Raw genomic sequence first — 13,087 nt, forward strand, 5'->3', positions numbered from 1 at the left:
ACAATATACTTGTCCAATTTTACAGATTATTTATTTTGTTTTTGCTGAATAGTTAAGTTCAGAGGGTATAATAATTCTGTTACAAACTTACATTCATATAGCAAAGTTACAGAGGCTACAAAATTATTAGATAAACAAATTTTAAAAAAAATAAAAATTACTTATGCTCTTATTGTATTAATTTACTATTATAAGATATTGACCCAAAACCAGAAAACCAAAAACTAATTTACTCGAATCATTACAAACCTAATTATATTCATTATTTATTATCTTACCGTGTCAGCGTTATGAGAAACAGAGTTTTCTCTACCGGAACTCCCTAGCAACCTGAAAATCACAAAAAAATCTACTATTAGACACAGACGATAAACTCTTAATCCTGTGAGTGCTGTGGTGTCACTAGCTCTGGTTGTAAAAGTGCTCAAAGTGATAGTAACATCACCAATTTTTATAATTTATACTTTGATAATAATTAACCCTCTGGATACTGGACGGTAATAAAAAAATAAATTAAGAATGTCACACTATTATAAGGATATTTGTAGAGGTTTTCAGGAAATATTTATATTTCAAGAACTATATCAAATTATATTGAGTGGAGTTCAATTTCACCTTCCGCTTAGTGCAGCGTCTGAAATACGACACTGGTGCTCCTGGAACCTAGAGTTCACATCTGTCTAAAGAGATGAAGGAATGAAGACGTTCGAAACAAGCTCCTTGCATTTTTTCGGCTTCCAAAGCAACAGCCACACAAACGTTTCTTCATATTGAAGAATAACCAGAAGTCTCACATGCAAGATCAGGTAAATAACAGGTGAGTCCCATTGTTTTGATGCATTTTCAGCCAAGAACTCAAATTTTTGCAGCAGTGTGACGAGGCATTGCCATAATGCCAAATTAAACCCTTAATGTTTAAGTCCTGAACAACTTCTGGTGAGCTTTGTTCTATCTACTAACTTGCTATGACAATCCTCTGTTCCTCTATCTTAATAGCCCTCACCAGTTCTGTACTCCTAAAGAGAACATTGTACATTATTTTCTTCACCGTTTGTGAGGATGGCTTATCTTCAAACAAAACATCAACACACGACTAGGTGTTAGAACATCATAAAATGTCTCATCACCTGTGACAATTTTGGAAACAATCCGATAACCACCAATATTAAGCAGTTTTAGGGTCTGCTGGCTGATTTTCACATGCTCAGGTCTTTGCTCATCTATCAAAACGAGAGTAACCATTCAGACATATTTTCTGACTTTTAGACAGTCACACAATATTATTCACACTGCTGCGGATCTAATCTCTCTAGGGTAACTTCAATCATTAAATAAGAGCATCGTCTGTCCTTTTGGATTATAACGCGCACCCAATGAACGTTTTATTGAGCAACAACAGAATACAGCCTGCCTGAATATTCGTCATATAAAGCAAATTAAGGCTCTCCAAAATTCTAAATACCACCTAAAAACAGTAACAAAGGATGGTACTTCAAAATCATAAACAATTTTGAGACGTTCTGACACATTCCTCTAGAGACAAACCGACTTTAAAATCATGGAAATTCATAGCCTAAAAATGTTCTGCCAATAACCCCATGAATTTATTAAATTCATGTTTCCGAACAGACGATACAAGTACAATGACGAAGTCAAATTGCTGTCAGATACTTATAGATGCTGGGACTATCAGATAAGAATATTGCAGTATGCACTGCCTGCCAGTATCTCAAAACTTTCAGAGTGACCCTCGTGTAGTACAATGTTATTTCAGCCACATGACACATTTTGGAATTGTGTGTTCAGAACTCTTTGGTCTACTAAAATTATAATAATAATAATGAAATATTCTGTACACACATAACACAATGGTCAACCATAGTCTGATTTAGTTTAACCAACATGTCATTTTAAAAGGTCCTGTCACCTTTAAACTTGACATTTACAACTAAAGGAAGACAAGAAATTTTGTGGCAACAAAATTTAAGAAAACCAGAGGTATTTCTAAAATTTCCTGATTTTTCCCTAAGTTTTTCAGAGTTAGACCATGCTGACTCTTGTACATCAGATCAATATAATGTTTCCTCTAAAATCAAAAGTTTAGAAAGAAGCCCTCATCCTGTGTATGTACTATTTAACAGGAGAGCTAGTTAAAATTGTTTCCATCTATCATGGGATGGAGTGATTTTAAGATTTATTATTATTACTCTCTGATATAATTAAACTTTAAAACAGAATATCTTATTTCTTTTATGTTTTTATACTTAATACTACACAAAAATAACTAAATTAAAAATTAACCTTTTATAAAAACTTTATAATATTTTTGGTTCAAACAAATTATTTTCAATTAAGTCTTTAACTGCAGTATATCAACCGTAGTGTCACATTTTCCACTTTATTACAGAAAAATTTTTTAAAAAACCTTAAATCTGTTTCATAGATACTTTACAACTGTTTTTCATTATATACTTTACCATGTATAATGTATAGGTACAATTTTCAAATAGTAAACATAAACTAAGAAATAAAGGGCATACCACTTTCATTTTTATACATCCCTTACCTATGATTGTATTTTAATTGTAAAACAAATGACATATAAAATGAGTGAAATCAACAATATTTCAGATAAAGAATATACTTTGAACATACTTACATATAATCTCGAGAATACGTAAATCCCACAAATGGTAAGTGGTTGCCGGAGAAAGCCTTGGGAGTTGGAAAACTTTCCTCCGGGGACTCGTCCTTCTCAACGTCATCGAAGTGGCTGGTGTCGTCGTCTCCAGAGAGTTCAGGTACAACGGGTGGCACACCTGGGCAGGGTACATTCATGTTCAAGTGATGCCACATTCTTAGAACTAATAATACTAATAATACTCCTTTCTTTTCTCCTTTGAAAAAGCATTTTCTATAATCTTGGAAGGATTTTCAATATCTTAATTTCCTGACTGATCTACCAACTGACTATTGAGAACAAAGTAGCATCATTGTTAGTAGCATCAAGTGTTAATTTGCTTACTAGGGAGAGCAAAGAGCTCTTTAGGCTTGTTAGCCTAAGATATCGATCAACCGCATTTCAATAGAATAAGTCTAAAAAAAAGTAATAAAATAAGTTTAACATTTATTTATTTATTGTATGGCTGCACATATTATAAAATACATAAAAGTGTATAACACAGTTATGGATCAATTTCTTTCATAAACATACATTTAACCCTTTTAACCCCGGCCATTAAATCAAGTGATGTGCTAGAAATCCCAAGCCATTTTCAGACAAAATGTAAGGGTTTTGTAAAAAATTCATAACTCAGTTATTTTTAAAGATATTTAGGTAATTCTTTTTTTGTTTTACTTCTTTATACATGTAGCTTACAGAAATATACAAATAAAATTATTATTTTGAAAGTATTTTTTTTGTACATACATATACATATATAACAAATAAATAAAAATGAAAAAATTTCAAGTTTGATCATGGAAACCATATAGTTAAAAAATATTTGACACAAAAATACCCATTTACTTTATGATATATATTTAATCCTTAATAAAAGGAAACAAAAATTATAGGCCTACCTTATTTACAAGTGGAGTAACATCAATTTTTGTGTTACTCATTGCAACAGTAGGCCTACCAGATGATGTTCCTGGTTGAGCAACGTCCTCATCTGATGAATTTTCAAAGGGTTCAAAAGTTGGGTCTTCAACTATATCATCTAAATAAGTTACAGATAATTCACTATCACTTTCCTCTGCTAATTCCCCTTCTGATTCAGAAGAAATGTTTTTCAAGATATCCATCACTCAAAACGTCGTCACTAATCACATCCACACCATTTGCAACTAGGTTACTAATTAGTGTATTTTCACTTACGGGAGACTTTGAACGATGTCTTTTACTCATTTTGAAATCAAACAAATAATAAACTAAACTTTAACTGCCGTACTTTACACTGCTTTAACCTAAAACTGTGAAGAAAACAGAATATTCACAACCACGTGATATACAGCTGTCTGCAACAAGTGTGAGCAGTCAGTCGAGACGAACTGCAATTGCTCAGTCACAGACTGACAAAATACGAAGTCAAACCATTACAAACTAATATATTTCGATGCAAAATATCTTTGTGCACAAGTCTGTGAAATTTCAAAGCATTTGGTGAAATAGGTGGCCAGTAAAGTAATAAAAAGTGCACGTCCGCACTATACGGACGTCGGGAGTTGACGCCATTTTTACGACGTCCGTACTATACAGACGTCGGGGTTAAAAGGGTTGTCAGCGTCTATTACCATCAGGAAATCATCTAAATGCCTCCATATGCCATACTTGGATATTCCATCATGATGTGTCTTCAGATTTCCTTTTCTGCTCCAAAATCACACCTGGTAGATTGCGTTCGGCCCCACTTGTGTAGTGAATCCATGCATATGCCGTAGTAAGTGCGGATTCTGTTGATTTATGTCCAAATCTTACAGGGCTGCTCGAAGGCAGGTGGTTTCATCCTAACGCAGGGAAGATACCTGCACTGAATGGAGCGGTCATGAATTCATTTACACTCCCAGGAGTCCACAGGGTCGAACTTAGACGAGAGCAGTTCTTATAATTGGTCTACTGGATCATAGTCTGTTTCTCGATGATTTTTCCGCATCCTGGTGTATGGGTAAGCGAGGGTTGGCTTGTATGCATTTATATTCATAGAGAAGAGCTGCTTTGTGCCTGAAATCTGGAAGAGGTATATGGCTCAATATGGTAGCCAATCTGTGGGGATCAATCGCAGAGTTCCACTGATCATCCTCATAGTCTCGTTCAACTGTACGTCCACTTTCTGGGTGTGAGTACTGCTGAGCCAGATCGGAGCGTCATATTCTGCAGTTGAGTAAACTAGTCCAAGTGCTGAGGTTCGTAATGAGTCAGCGGTAGAGCCCCAAATGGTGCCACATAGCTTGTGGAGGGTGCTATTCCGAGTTCCCAGTTTCACAGCAATATTCACCAGGTGTATCTTATAGGTCAGTATTCTACGCAAGGTGACTCAAAGGTACTCCAGGTGTACATTGTGGCACAATGGAGTATCCACACAATGGAGTTGGAGCTGTCTATTCACTGCTCTAATGGTGAAAGCATGGGACTTTTCTACACCAATGGAATTTCAATTAAGCATACTAAACGTTTTTACAGTAAGATGGTCTAAACCCATTACAAATATTTTTTGACCTCCCCAGGAATTGAACCTGTGACCTTTCGGTTAGAATTGCAGCCTTACCCCTATGCTACAGTGATGGTCATGGGATTTTTATTGTTTGTTGGTATTTGGCTTCAATATCCATTTACAGAAATATTTCTCTAAGTTTTCTAAATGCAAACCTCTATCTCCCTCAAAAAAGCAATGCTGCATGGCTAGCACCCAATCATCCACATAGCCGAACTTCCGAGATCTAGTTCAGATATATCAGACATGTAGAGGTTGAACAGCAGTAGGACCAGGACATAAGATAAGATTAGATAAGATAAGAATCTCTTTATTCATAGTTGTATACATTTTATACATGAATAGTGTCAGAATTGTATATACAATATAGTTGACTAATCTTTACATTAACAAATTAGAATTCTGGGTATATTTTCCAATTTATTTAAAATAGCCATACATAAATATATAATGGTTAATCTATAAACATTATATTTCTGCAAGTTCATATTATAAATTAAAGAGAACTTTAAATTCTTAAAAAATAAGCTTCAAATTAATGAACTAACTAATGGGCCATCTGATTCATAAAATTCCTCTATTGAGTAAAGTGCCTTTGCTGTCAGGTAACTTGTTAATTTTTTCTTAAATTTTGGCAAGGTTTGTTCCGATCTAATGTGGCAAGGTAATCTTTGAAGAAATTTTAGTCCCACGTAGGTTTGGGCTTTTTTTATAGAACTCAAGATTATGATGCCCAATTATTCTATATCTGGAATTCCTGGTATTGTATTTTTGAGTAGGATAATCTGATATTTCAATACATTCTTTTGCAGTTAAGATTGTGGCAAGTAATATATAAGGCAAATACTGTTGGAATTTGTAGCTGAGCAAAATAAATTTTAACTGAGTCTCTCCATCTAAGATTTAACATGATCCTGACAGCCTGTTTTTGTCATTTTCAAAATTCTATTGAGATTTGCTTTGGACTGTCCCCCTGTATAGGCTAATTCCAAAGTTGATGTGGAGAATGAATGAGTGAATAATAAATTGTTTTCAATGTTTTGAGATTGCTCAGCTTTGACATTCTTCTCAGAGCAAATAATCCAGATGATATTTTGGATGAAATTCTATTTACGTGGTTTTGTCCAGTCTAAATTTTTTGTCAATCGTCAACCCTAGAAATTTTGTGCTGTCTGTTTGATCCAGTTCATGATCTCTTATTAGGATTTTAAGGTTGGTCTCTTTATTTGAATTTTGTTTTGTGAAAAATTGCATAAGGTGTGTTTTTTCATAATTGACTAATAAATTTTTTTGGGCCATATTTTGAATAAGATTGGAAATATTAAGAAAAGATGATAATTCAAGCTGTTTTATATTGTCCTCTGTTACAAGAAGATTAGTGTCATCTGCATATAAACAAATTTTCCCGTTTCCCATGTAGGGTTCCCACTGGGCAATCCCTTCAAATAGCATACAAACAGCAAAGGGCCTAAAATGGAACCTTGGGGGACGCCATATTTCATGAACTGTTGTCTTGATTGAATTTTGTTGATTTGTTTTCCATTTTGATTTGTTATCTCAACATATTGCTTGCGGATTGTTAAATAAGATTTGAACCAAGCAGCTGTTTTTCTATCAATATTGAGGTTTTCTAAAATCTGTAGTTAATTTAGGATGTGAGACACTGTCAAATGCTCGGCTCAGGTCAAGGAAAATGGCAGCCACTTTTTTCTTTTTATCAATATTTCAATTATTGACTGCACAAAATCAGTTGCAGCTGTAATCACAGACTTGCCAGATCGGAAACCATGCTGTTCCTTGTCAAATAAACTATTCGATTTCTAGATAAGAGGCAAATTGGTTGTACACTACTCGCTCATAGACTTTTGAAAAAACATGATAACTGAGAAATAGGACGGTAGTAGCAAGATACATCATGAGGGTCACCCTTGTTGACAACTTTGGCAATTTTCATTTGATCAGGAAAATATACCTGTGACAAAAGAGGAAATTAATGAGATGAGCCAGAGGGCCACTGATAACTCTACCACATTGTTTTAAGACAGCACAGACACATCATCATGGCCCTGATGAGAATTTATTATTGAGAGAGGCAATTAATGGTGCTAACTACATCTGAATTTACTGGTTGAAAAGTAAAAGGACTTATTCACTTGAAACATTTATAGTTTGGGAATTCTCATTTAGAACAAGGTTATTAGGCAAGTTTGGTAAAATTAAATTTTCTACAGTTGATGAGAAAAAAACTATTAAAACTTTCGGCTATACATAAAGGATCAGAAATTTTGTCTACCATCCACATTCAGAAGTAATTCTGAGTTACAACCAGTTAACTTTCTACCCAATTCATTATTAATTATTTGCCAGGTTGATTTTATCAAGTTAGTAGAAGCATTCAATCTTTCTGTCAAAAAACTTTTTCTTTTCTAAAATGACATTCTGTTTTTAGTTCTTTCCTTATGGGTTTTAACATTTCTTTGGTATCACTATCTTTAGTACTCCGAGCCTGTGCACTTAAATTAACTAATGTAGCCTTTTTATTCCTAATACTGTCAGTTATCCAAGATTTACAATTTACATTAATTTTGACTTTGGTTAAAGGGAAATGTAACATTAAAATGATACATAAATGTGGTATAAAAAACATTGAATTTTTCTTCAACAGGAGCACAATACATATCCAACCAGTTTTCTCTCTCCAAAAACTTTCACAAAATCCATTAACACTGCTTTCAGAAATGTTTCTACTAAATTTTATAAAAGCTATTGGATGTACTTTTTGTTTTTACATTGTGTAATTCCAACAATTGTCCATCATGGTCAGAAATTTCAGTTACTATGCCAGTTACACATGTAAGTTCTTTATCTATATTTGTTACAAAATTGTCAACCGGCAGTTCAGTCACACATCCCTGAGGCAGTCCAGCATTGAGTGTCCTTGAAGAACTCGCTTTGATACCCAGTACAAACCCGAAATACACTGCCAGTGAGCATGGATAATAAGTTGCAGGGTTTGTTTGCATGGACTTCTTGGTAAAGTTTATAAGTAATCCATATCTCCACACAGTGTCATACGCTGCAGAGAGGTGAAATGTTCACAGACAAATTTAGACATTCATACATACACATGTAAAAAATCTGAGAGCTCATAAGAAAATCTACTCACTTTCAGACTAGGTGAAAAATGTGGATAAACCCAACGTAAAGGGTGTCAGGTTGGGACAGTCAGTTTTTTTCATAGTTTTAACAAGATTTAAATCCTCTTTAGCATGTTGAATTCACACAAATGCTTCTGCAATTCTCTTTAACCCTTTCCAGGCCAGGCGGCAAATATATTGCCGCCATAGATCGTGTCTGAAAAGTGCCAGGGCGGCAATATATTGCCGTCAGTGACATATTGCCGCCTTGATATTCGTCGTTTTCTTAAATAAATACGACGTCAAATGATTAAAGTTTTATGTTTTTTTATTCCCTGGTATATTTGTAGATAGTTAATATGAGTATAATTTTTATTTTGGAGGTCTATGCATTTTTATTTTTAATTGTCACGTGACATTATCAGCTGACTCGATCTATTGTTGTTAATAATTCTTTATGCTTTAGTGTAATCGTACTATTGTATGCTGGATTCTTCTTCATTATTTTATTTTGGTGGTTGTAAATATTAGTAGTGTTAGTAGTTACATGCTTAGCTATTGTGTGTAGTAGTTACAATGACTGACAATTTGCGATCTCACGGGAGTGAAATTGTTAAGTAGCACATTTGTAAATAGAAAAAGTGTAAAATAAATTTCAAATAAAATTGTGTAAATATTTCTTGGTAAATAGTGTTTTTAACTGTATTGAAACTGCTTATGGATCCTACAATCATCTGTTAACCGGTACATCCATAATGTGAATATTTATTTTAAGTTTTCTTGCAGTGTAAGAGTCAGTTGCTTTATCACTTGTTGCGAAGTACAAGTACAAATTATGCGTATTTATACAAAATGTGTCATAAAAAATTTATTTATGAGAGAAATAACACAAAATTTTGTATGGTTGTTCCTTTCTAAATGTACAATATAATAACATAGCTTCCTACAGTAAAATTATTTTTCCTTTTTTAGTTATTTACAAAAAAAAAATTTAAAAAATTAATTTTTTTTTATGTAATCTATTAAAACATTATTTTTTTTAAATTTTAAATTACTTAATACTACATCTATATATTTTTTTTGTTGATAGTATATATCTATACGAGTAATTTGGTGCAACTTTTTAGGTCATTCTCTAATGTTTATGAAAAGTTATAAATTTTAATCAAGAGACTGCAAAATCTCCAATTTTAGCCTGGCACTTTTGACTAGTCACAAGGGGATATGATATGTGAAAAAATTTTGCAACATCTCATATTTGGTCCTGGCCCTGAAAGGGTTAAAACATTGTTTTTTATTTTGCATGGTTTATTTTTATTTTTCAAGATAATAGTTAAATTAAACCAAAAAAAAGAATAGCATTTCATAAAATTGATCACTACTTTTCATATTTAATTTTCTCAAGTAAGAATTACTTATTTACTATTATTTGTACATTCATTAGTTCATTATTACAATAAATAAATTATAACAATAACAATAAAATTCTTTATTTAAAAAAATACTTAAACATCATAATTTTTTGCCTCTATACGAGAACATAAAAATGAAAAATTGTGTAATTTTATTAAAATGACTGAAACATATAGGTAAACATCTGAATCCAGTCAGTTTAGATTCCACTAAACTGATTTCACAATGTTAATTTCACTTGGGAGAGCTGTTCTGACAGAGTAATTTAAAATATTGAGTTTAATACATGTTCCTGGCAGCTTCTGTAATTATTGTTTCACCAAAATTAATTTGGACCTTCAATAAATTAAGACTCTATTTCTTAGATTATTGCTTGGATTAGTGTGAGTGACATGGGATATCCATGTTTCATCTCCTGTTATGATTTGACGACATGTCATCCACTTCTTTGTTTTAACGAGTTAAAAAGATAAAAAAAACTTAAAAATTTTGTTTGATTGTGATTCTCTGTTGGGAGTTTGAATACTCACTCAGAGCAAAATCTTAATAATTGTTGGTTTTCTAATACAATTCTATACAGGACAGACCTAGCTAAATACTACAGAATATTCCTTATAGTGTTTGGTTATTGTCAATTTTCTGTCCTTCCAAATTACAGTTTCAAATTCAATTGCACTTAACCAAATCTTCAGTGACTACAGACGGTCAACGTTTTCACTGCCACCCTTGAACTCTTTGACCCATTTCCACCATTTACCTAAGCTTTATCATTATATGCACGCTTTTGGATAGCGTATACTACTAGTCTAAAGCCACTCATATCTTGACTACCATTTGTAGATTTTAGTACTTTAATACTTACAATCTCGTAAATTATCAAACGTCCACTGATCATTTTGAAAGAATGCGTGTGACTTAATTTCTTCTACGCCATTTCTCCCCAGCCTCTGTGTTCTGCAATAAAAATATTAAAGAATCAACAATGAGAAATTGTATCAGATATAAAATAAATTTGAAACATAGAAATTCAGTTTGCATAATTTACATGATAATTACATTCCAACCTCAACTGTGGAGTTCAGAACTATTATTCTTTGTTACTACTGAAGATCTACATGCAACAGTTATTATGTATGGGCTAACATGACATTGGCTTGCACTGTTTGTAAAATCAATAATATTATATGACAGCATTAACCATCAAGAATTAACAAAGATTTAAACATCCAAAGTCAGTGTCCACCGTTGTCATTTATAGACTTTGACCAAGTTAATTAAAAATTTGGTAACCTTTGTGGGTAATGAGGCTTTCTTTTTGGTGGAGCATAAAACGACTCAAAATTTTCAAAAGGCAACCCTACACATGTGGCACGTTGTTGGATAACAAAAATAAACATTTTTGCGCAAAACGGAAGTCGCTATCTATCATTGTTCCAAGAAGGCGGTGCTAAATGACGGAAAATGGGGTTTTTAACTATTTACAAACAGATTTACATGAAACTTGGTTTGTAGAGATATTCAGGTCAAGAAACGCCTATGTGATATCAGTTTTACAAATTACCCACTCATTATCAAGATGGTGGCATCAAACAAGGGTAAAAAGGGGTTAGAACTATCGTCCAGTTTCTCTATTAATTTCATTTTCAAAAATTTTTGAAAAGGTAATGTTTAATCAATTATCTAAAATACATCATCACAATACAATACTCGTGGCCGAAATGATCTTGCCTTTCCCTCTCATAGGTTACATCTGTATACCAGAAGACCATTATATGCAGGAATTAAGTTTTATAACTGTCTTCTAAGTTATATAAAACATACACATGGAAGTTCTTATAATTATAATTGATATGTGTTTTTTTTAAACTTTGTAACTGACGCCATTCATACTGTACACTGTACTTTTAACGAATAAAGTTACTGATTGATTATCCTTCGTCCACCAGTTATTTTTCGGCGGATTAGAATGAAAATCGTTATTTGGAGGTTTTTCATGTCAGGTTTTATATGCAAGTTACTATACGAGGTGTGTTCAAAAAGTATTAGTGAATTTTGTGTATTTTCAAAAATTATTTATTTATTTGTGAATATCTATTTTGTCCCCTTCAAAGTAATCCCCCTGGGATATTATACACTTGTGCCAACGTTTTTTCCAATCTTCAAAGCACTTCAAAAAATCATTTTTTTTGTATCTTGTTCAGCTCCTCCTTCGATGCTGTCTCTATCTCGTCCATCGTGGCGTAGCGTCGTCCTATCATGGGCCTCTTCAGTTTCGGGAACAAGAAAAAGTCACAGGGAGCCAGATCTGGGGAATACAGTGGCTGCAGTATCATTAGTGTGTTGTTTTTGACCAAGACGTCGCGTACAAGCAGCGATGTGTGAGCAGGGGCGTTATCGTGGTGCAAAAGCCAATTTTTGTTTTTCCACAAATTCGGGTGTTTCTGGCGGATTGCTTTGCGAAAATAGCGCATAACTTGCAGTTAATATTCCTTATTCACCGTTCTACCTTGTGGCAAGAACTCATGATGCACCATGCCCCTGCAATCGAAGAAAACTGTAAGCAAAACTTTCACATTCAACCGAACTTGATGTGCTTTTTTCGGTCTTGGTTCGTGCGGCAGCTTCCATTGAGATGATTGAGCTTTGGTTTCCACGTCATAACCATAAACCTACGATTCGTCACCAGTTATGACCCTCTGGAGCAAATTCGGGTCGTTGCAGACAGATTTCAACATCTCATTAGCAATGTTCATGCAATGCTGTTTTTGATCGAAATCGAGCAATTTTGGTACGAATTTTGCGGCGACCCGTCTCATGCCCAAATTATCGATTAAAATCGAATGGCACGAGCCAATTGATATGCCTAGGTCCTCGGCAATTTCTCTAACGGTGATTCAACGATTGGCCAATACCATTTTCTTCACTTCAACAATTTTATCGTCTGTTGTTAAAGTGCTCGGGTGTCCGGCACGCTCTTCATCGTTCACATCTTCTCGGCCTTCTGAAAACATTTTGTACCACCGATAAACGTTGCTTTTGTCCAAAGTAGCTTCTCCGTATGGCACAGTCAACATTCGGAATGCATCCACGCACTTAATTATTTCACACAAAATTTGATACAGGTTCTTTGTTCCATTTTTTTGAATAGGTAAAAATCGAAGACGAACCAAATCACGTGCAAGCAAAGCAGCTGTCAACAATTAACTGAACATTCAAAATGGCCGAAATTGTCAACATAAGTAAGAGACATATGTACCAACATAAGGCCACAAAAAAATCGAAATTCGAATATACGTAACCCGCGAAAATTCAAAATTCGCGATA

General features: G+C 33.7%; 1 protein-coding gene across 3 annotated transcripts in view; it reads right to left on the minus strand.

Annotated features, from left to right (window-relative positions):
* Positions 1 to 13,087, minus strand: part of LOC124364587 (rho-associated protein kinase 2) — a 71,640-nt gene that overhangs the window by 31,181 nt on the left and 27,372 nt on the right. For all 3 annotated transcript variants that reach the window (XM_046820169.1, XM_046820167.1, XM_046820168.1), the window contains exons 10-12: positions 10,626 to 10,717; positions 2,660 to 2,819; positions 279 to 330 (exon numbers count right to left, since the gene is read on the minus strand). In XM_046820169.1, the coding sequence (XP_046676125.1) occupies positions 279 to 330; positions 2,660 to 2,819; positions 10,626 to 10,717 (304 nt within the window). The remainder of the gene's footprint in view (positions 1 to 278; positions 331 to 2,659; positions 2,820 to 10,625; positions 10,718 to 13,087) is intronic.

This window comes from Homalodisca vitripennis, chromosome 6 (assembly GCF_021130785.1).
Source record: "Homalodisca vitripennis isolate AUS2020 chromosome 6, UT_GWSS_2.1, whole genome shotgun sequence".
In the NCBI taxonomy this organism is placed as follows: Eukaryota; Metazoa; Arthropoda; class Insecta; order Hemiptera; family Cicadellidae; genus Homalodisca; species Homalodisca vitripennis.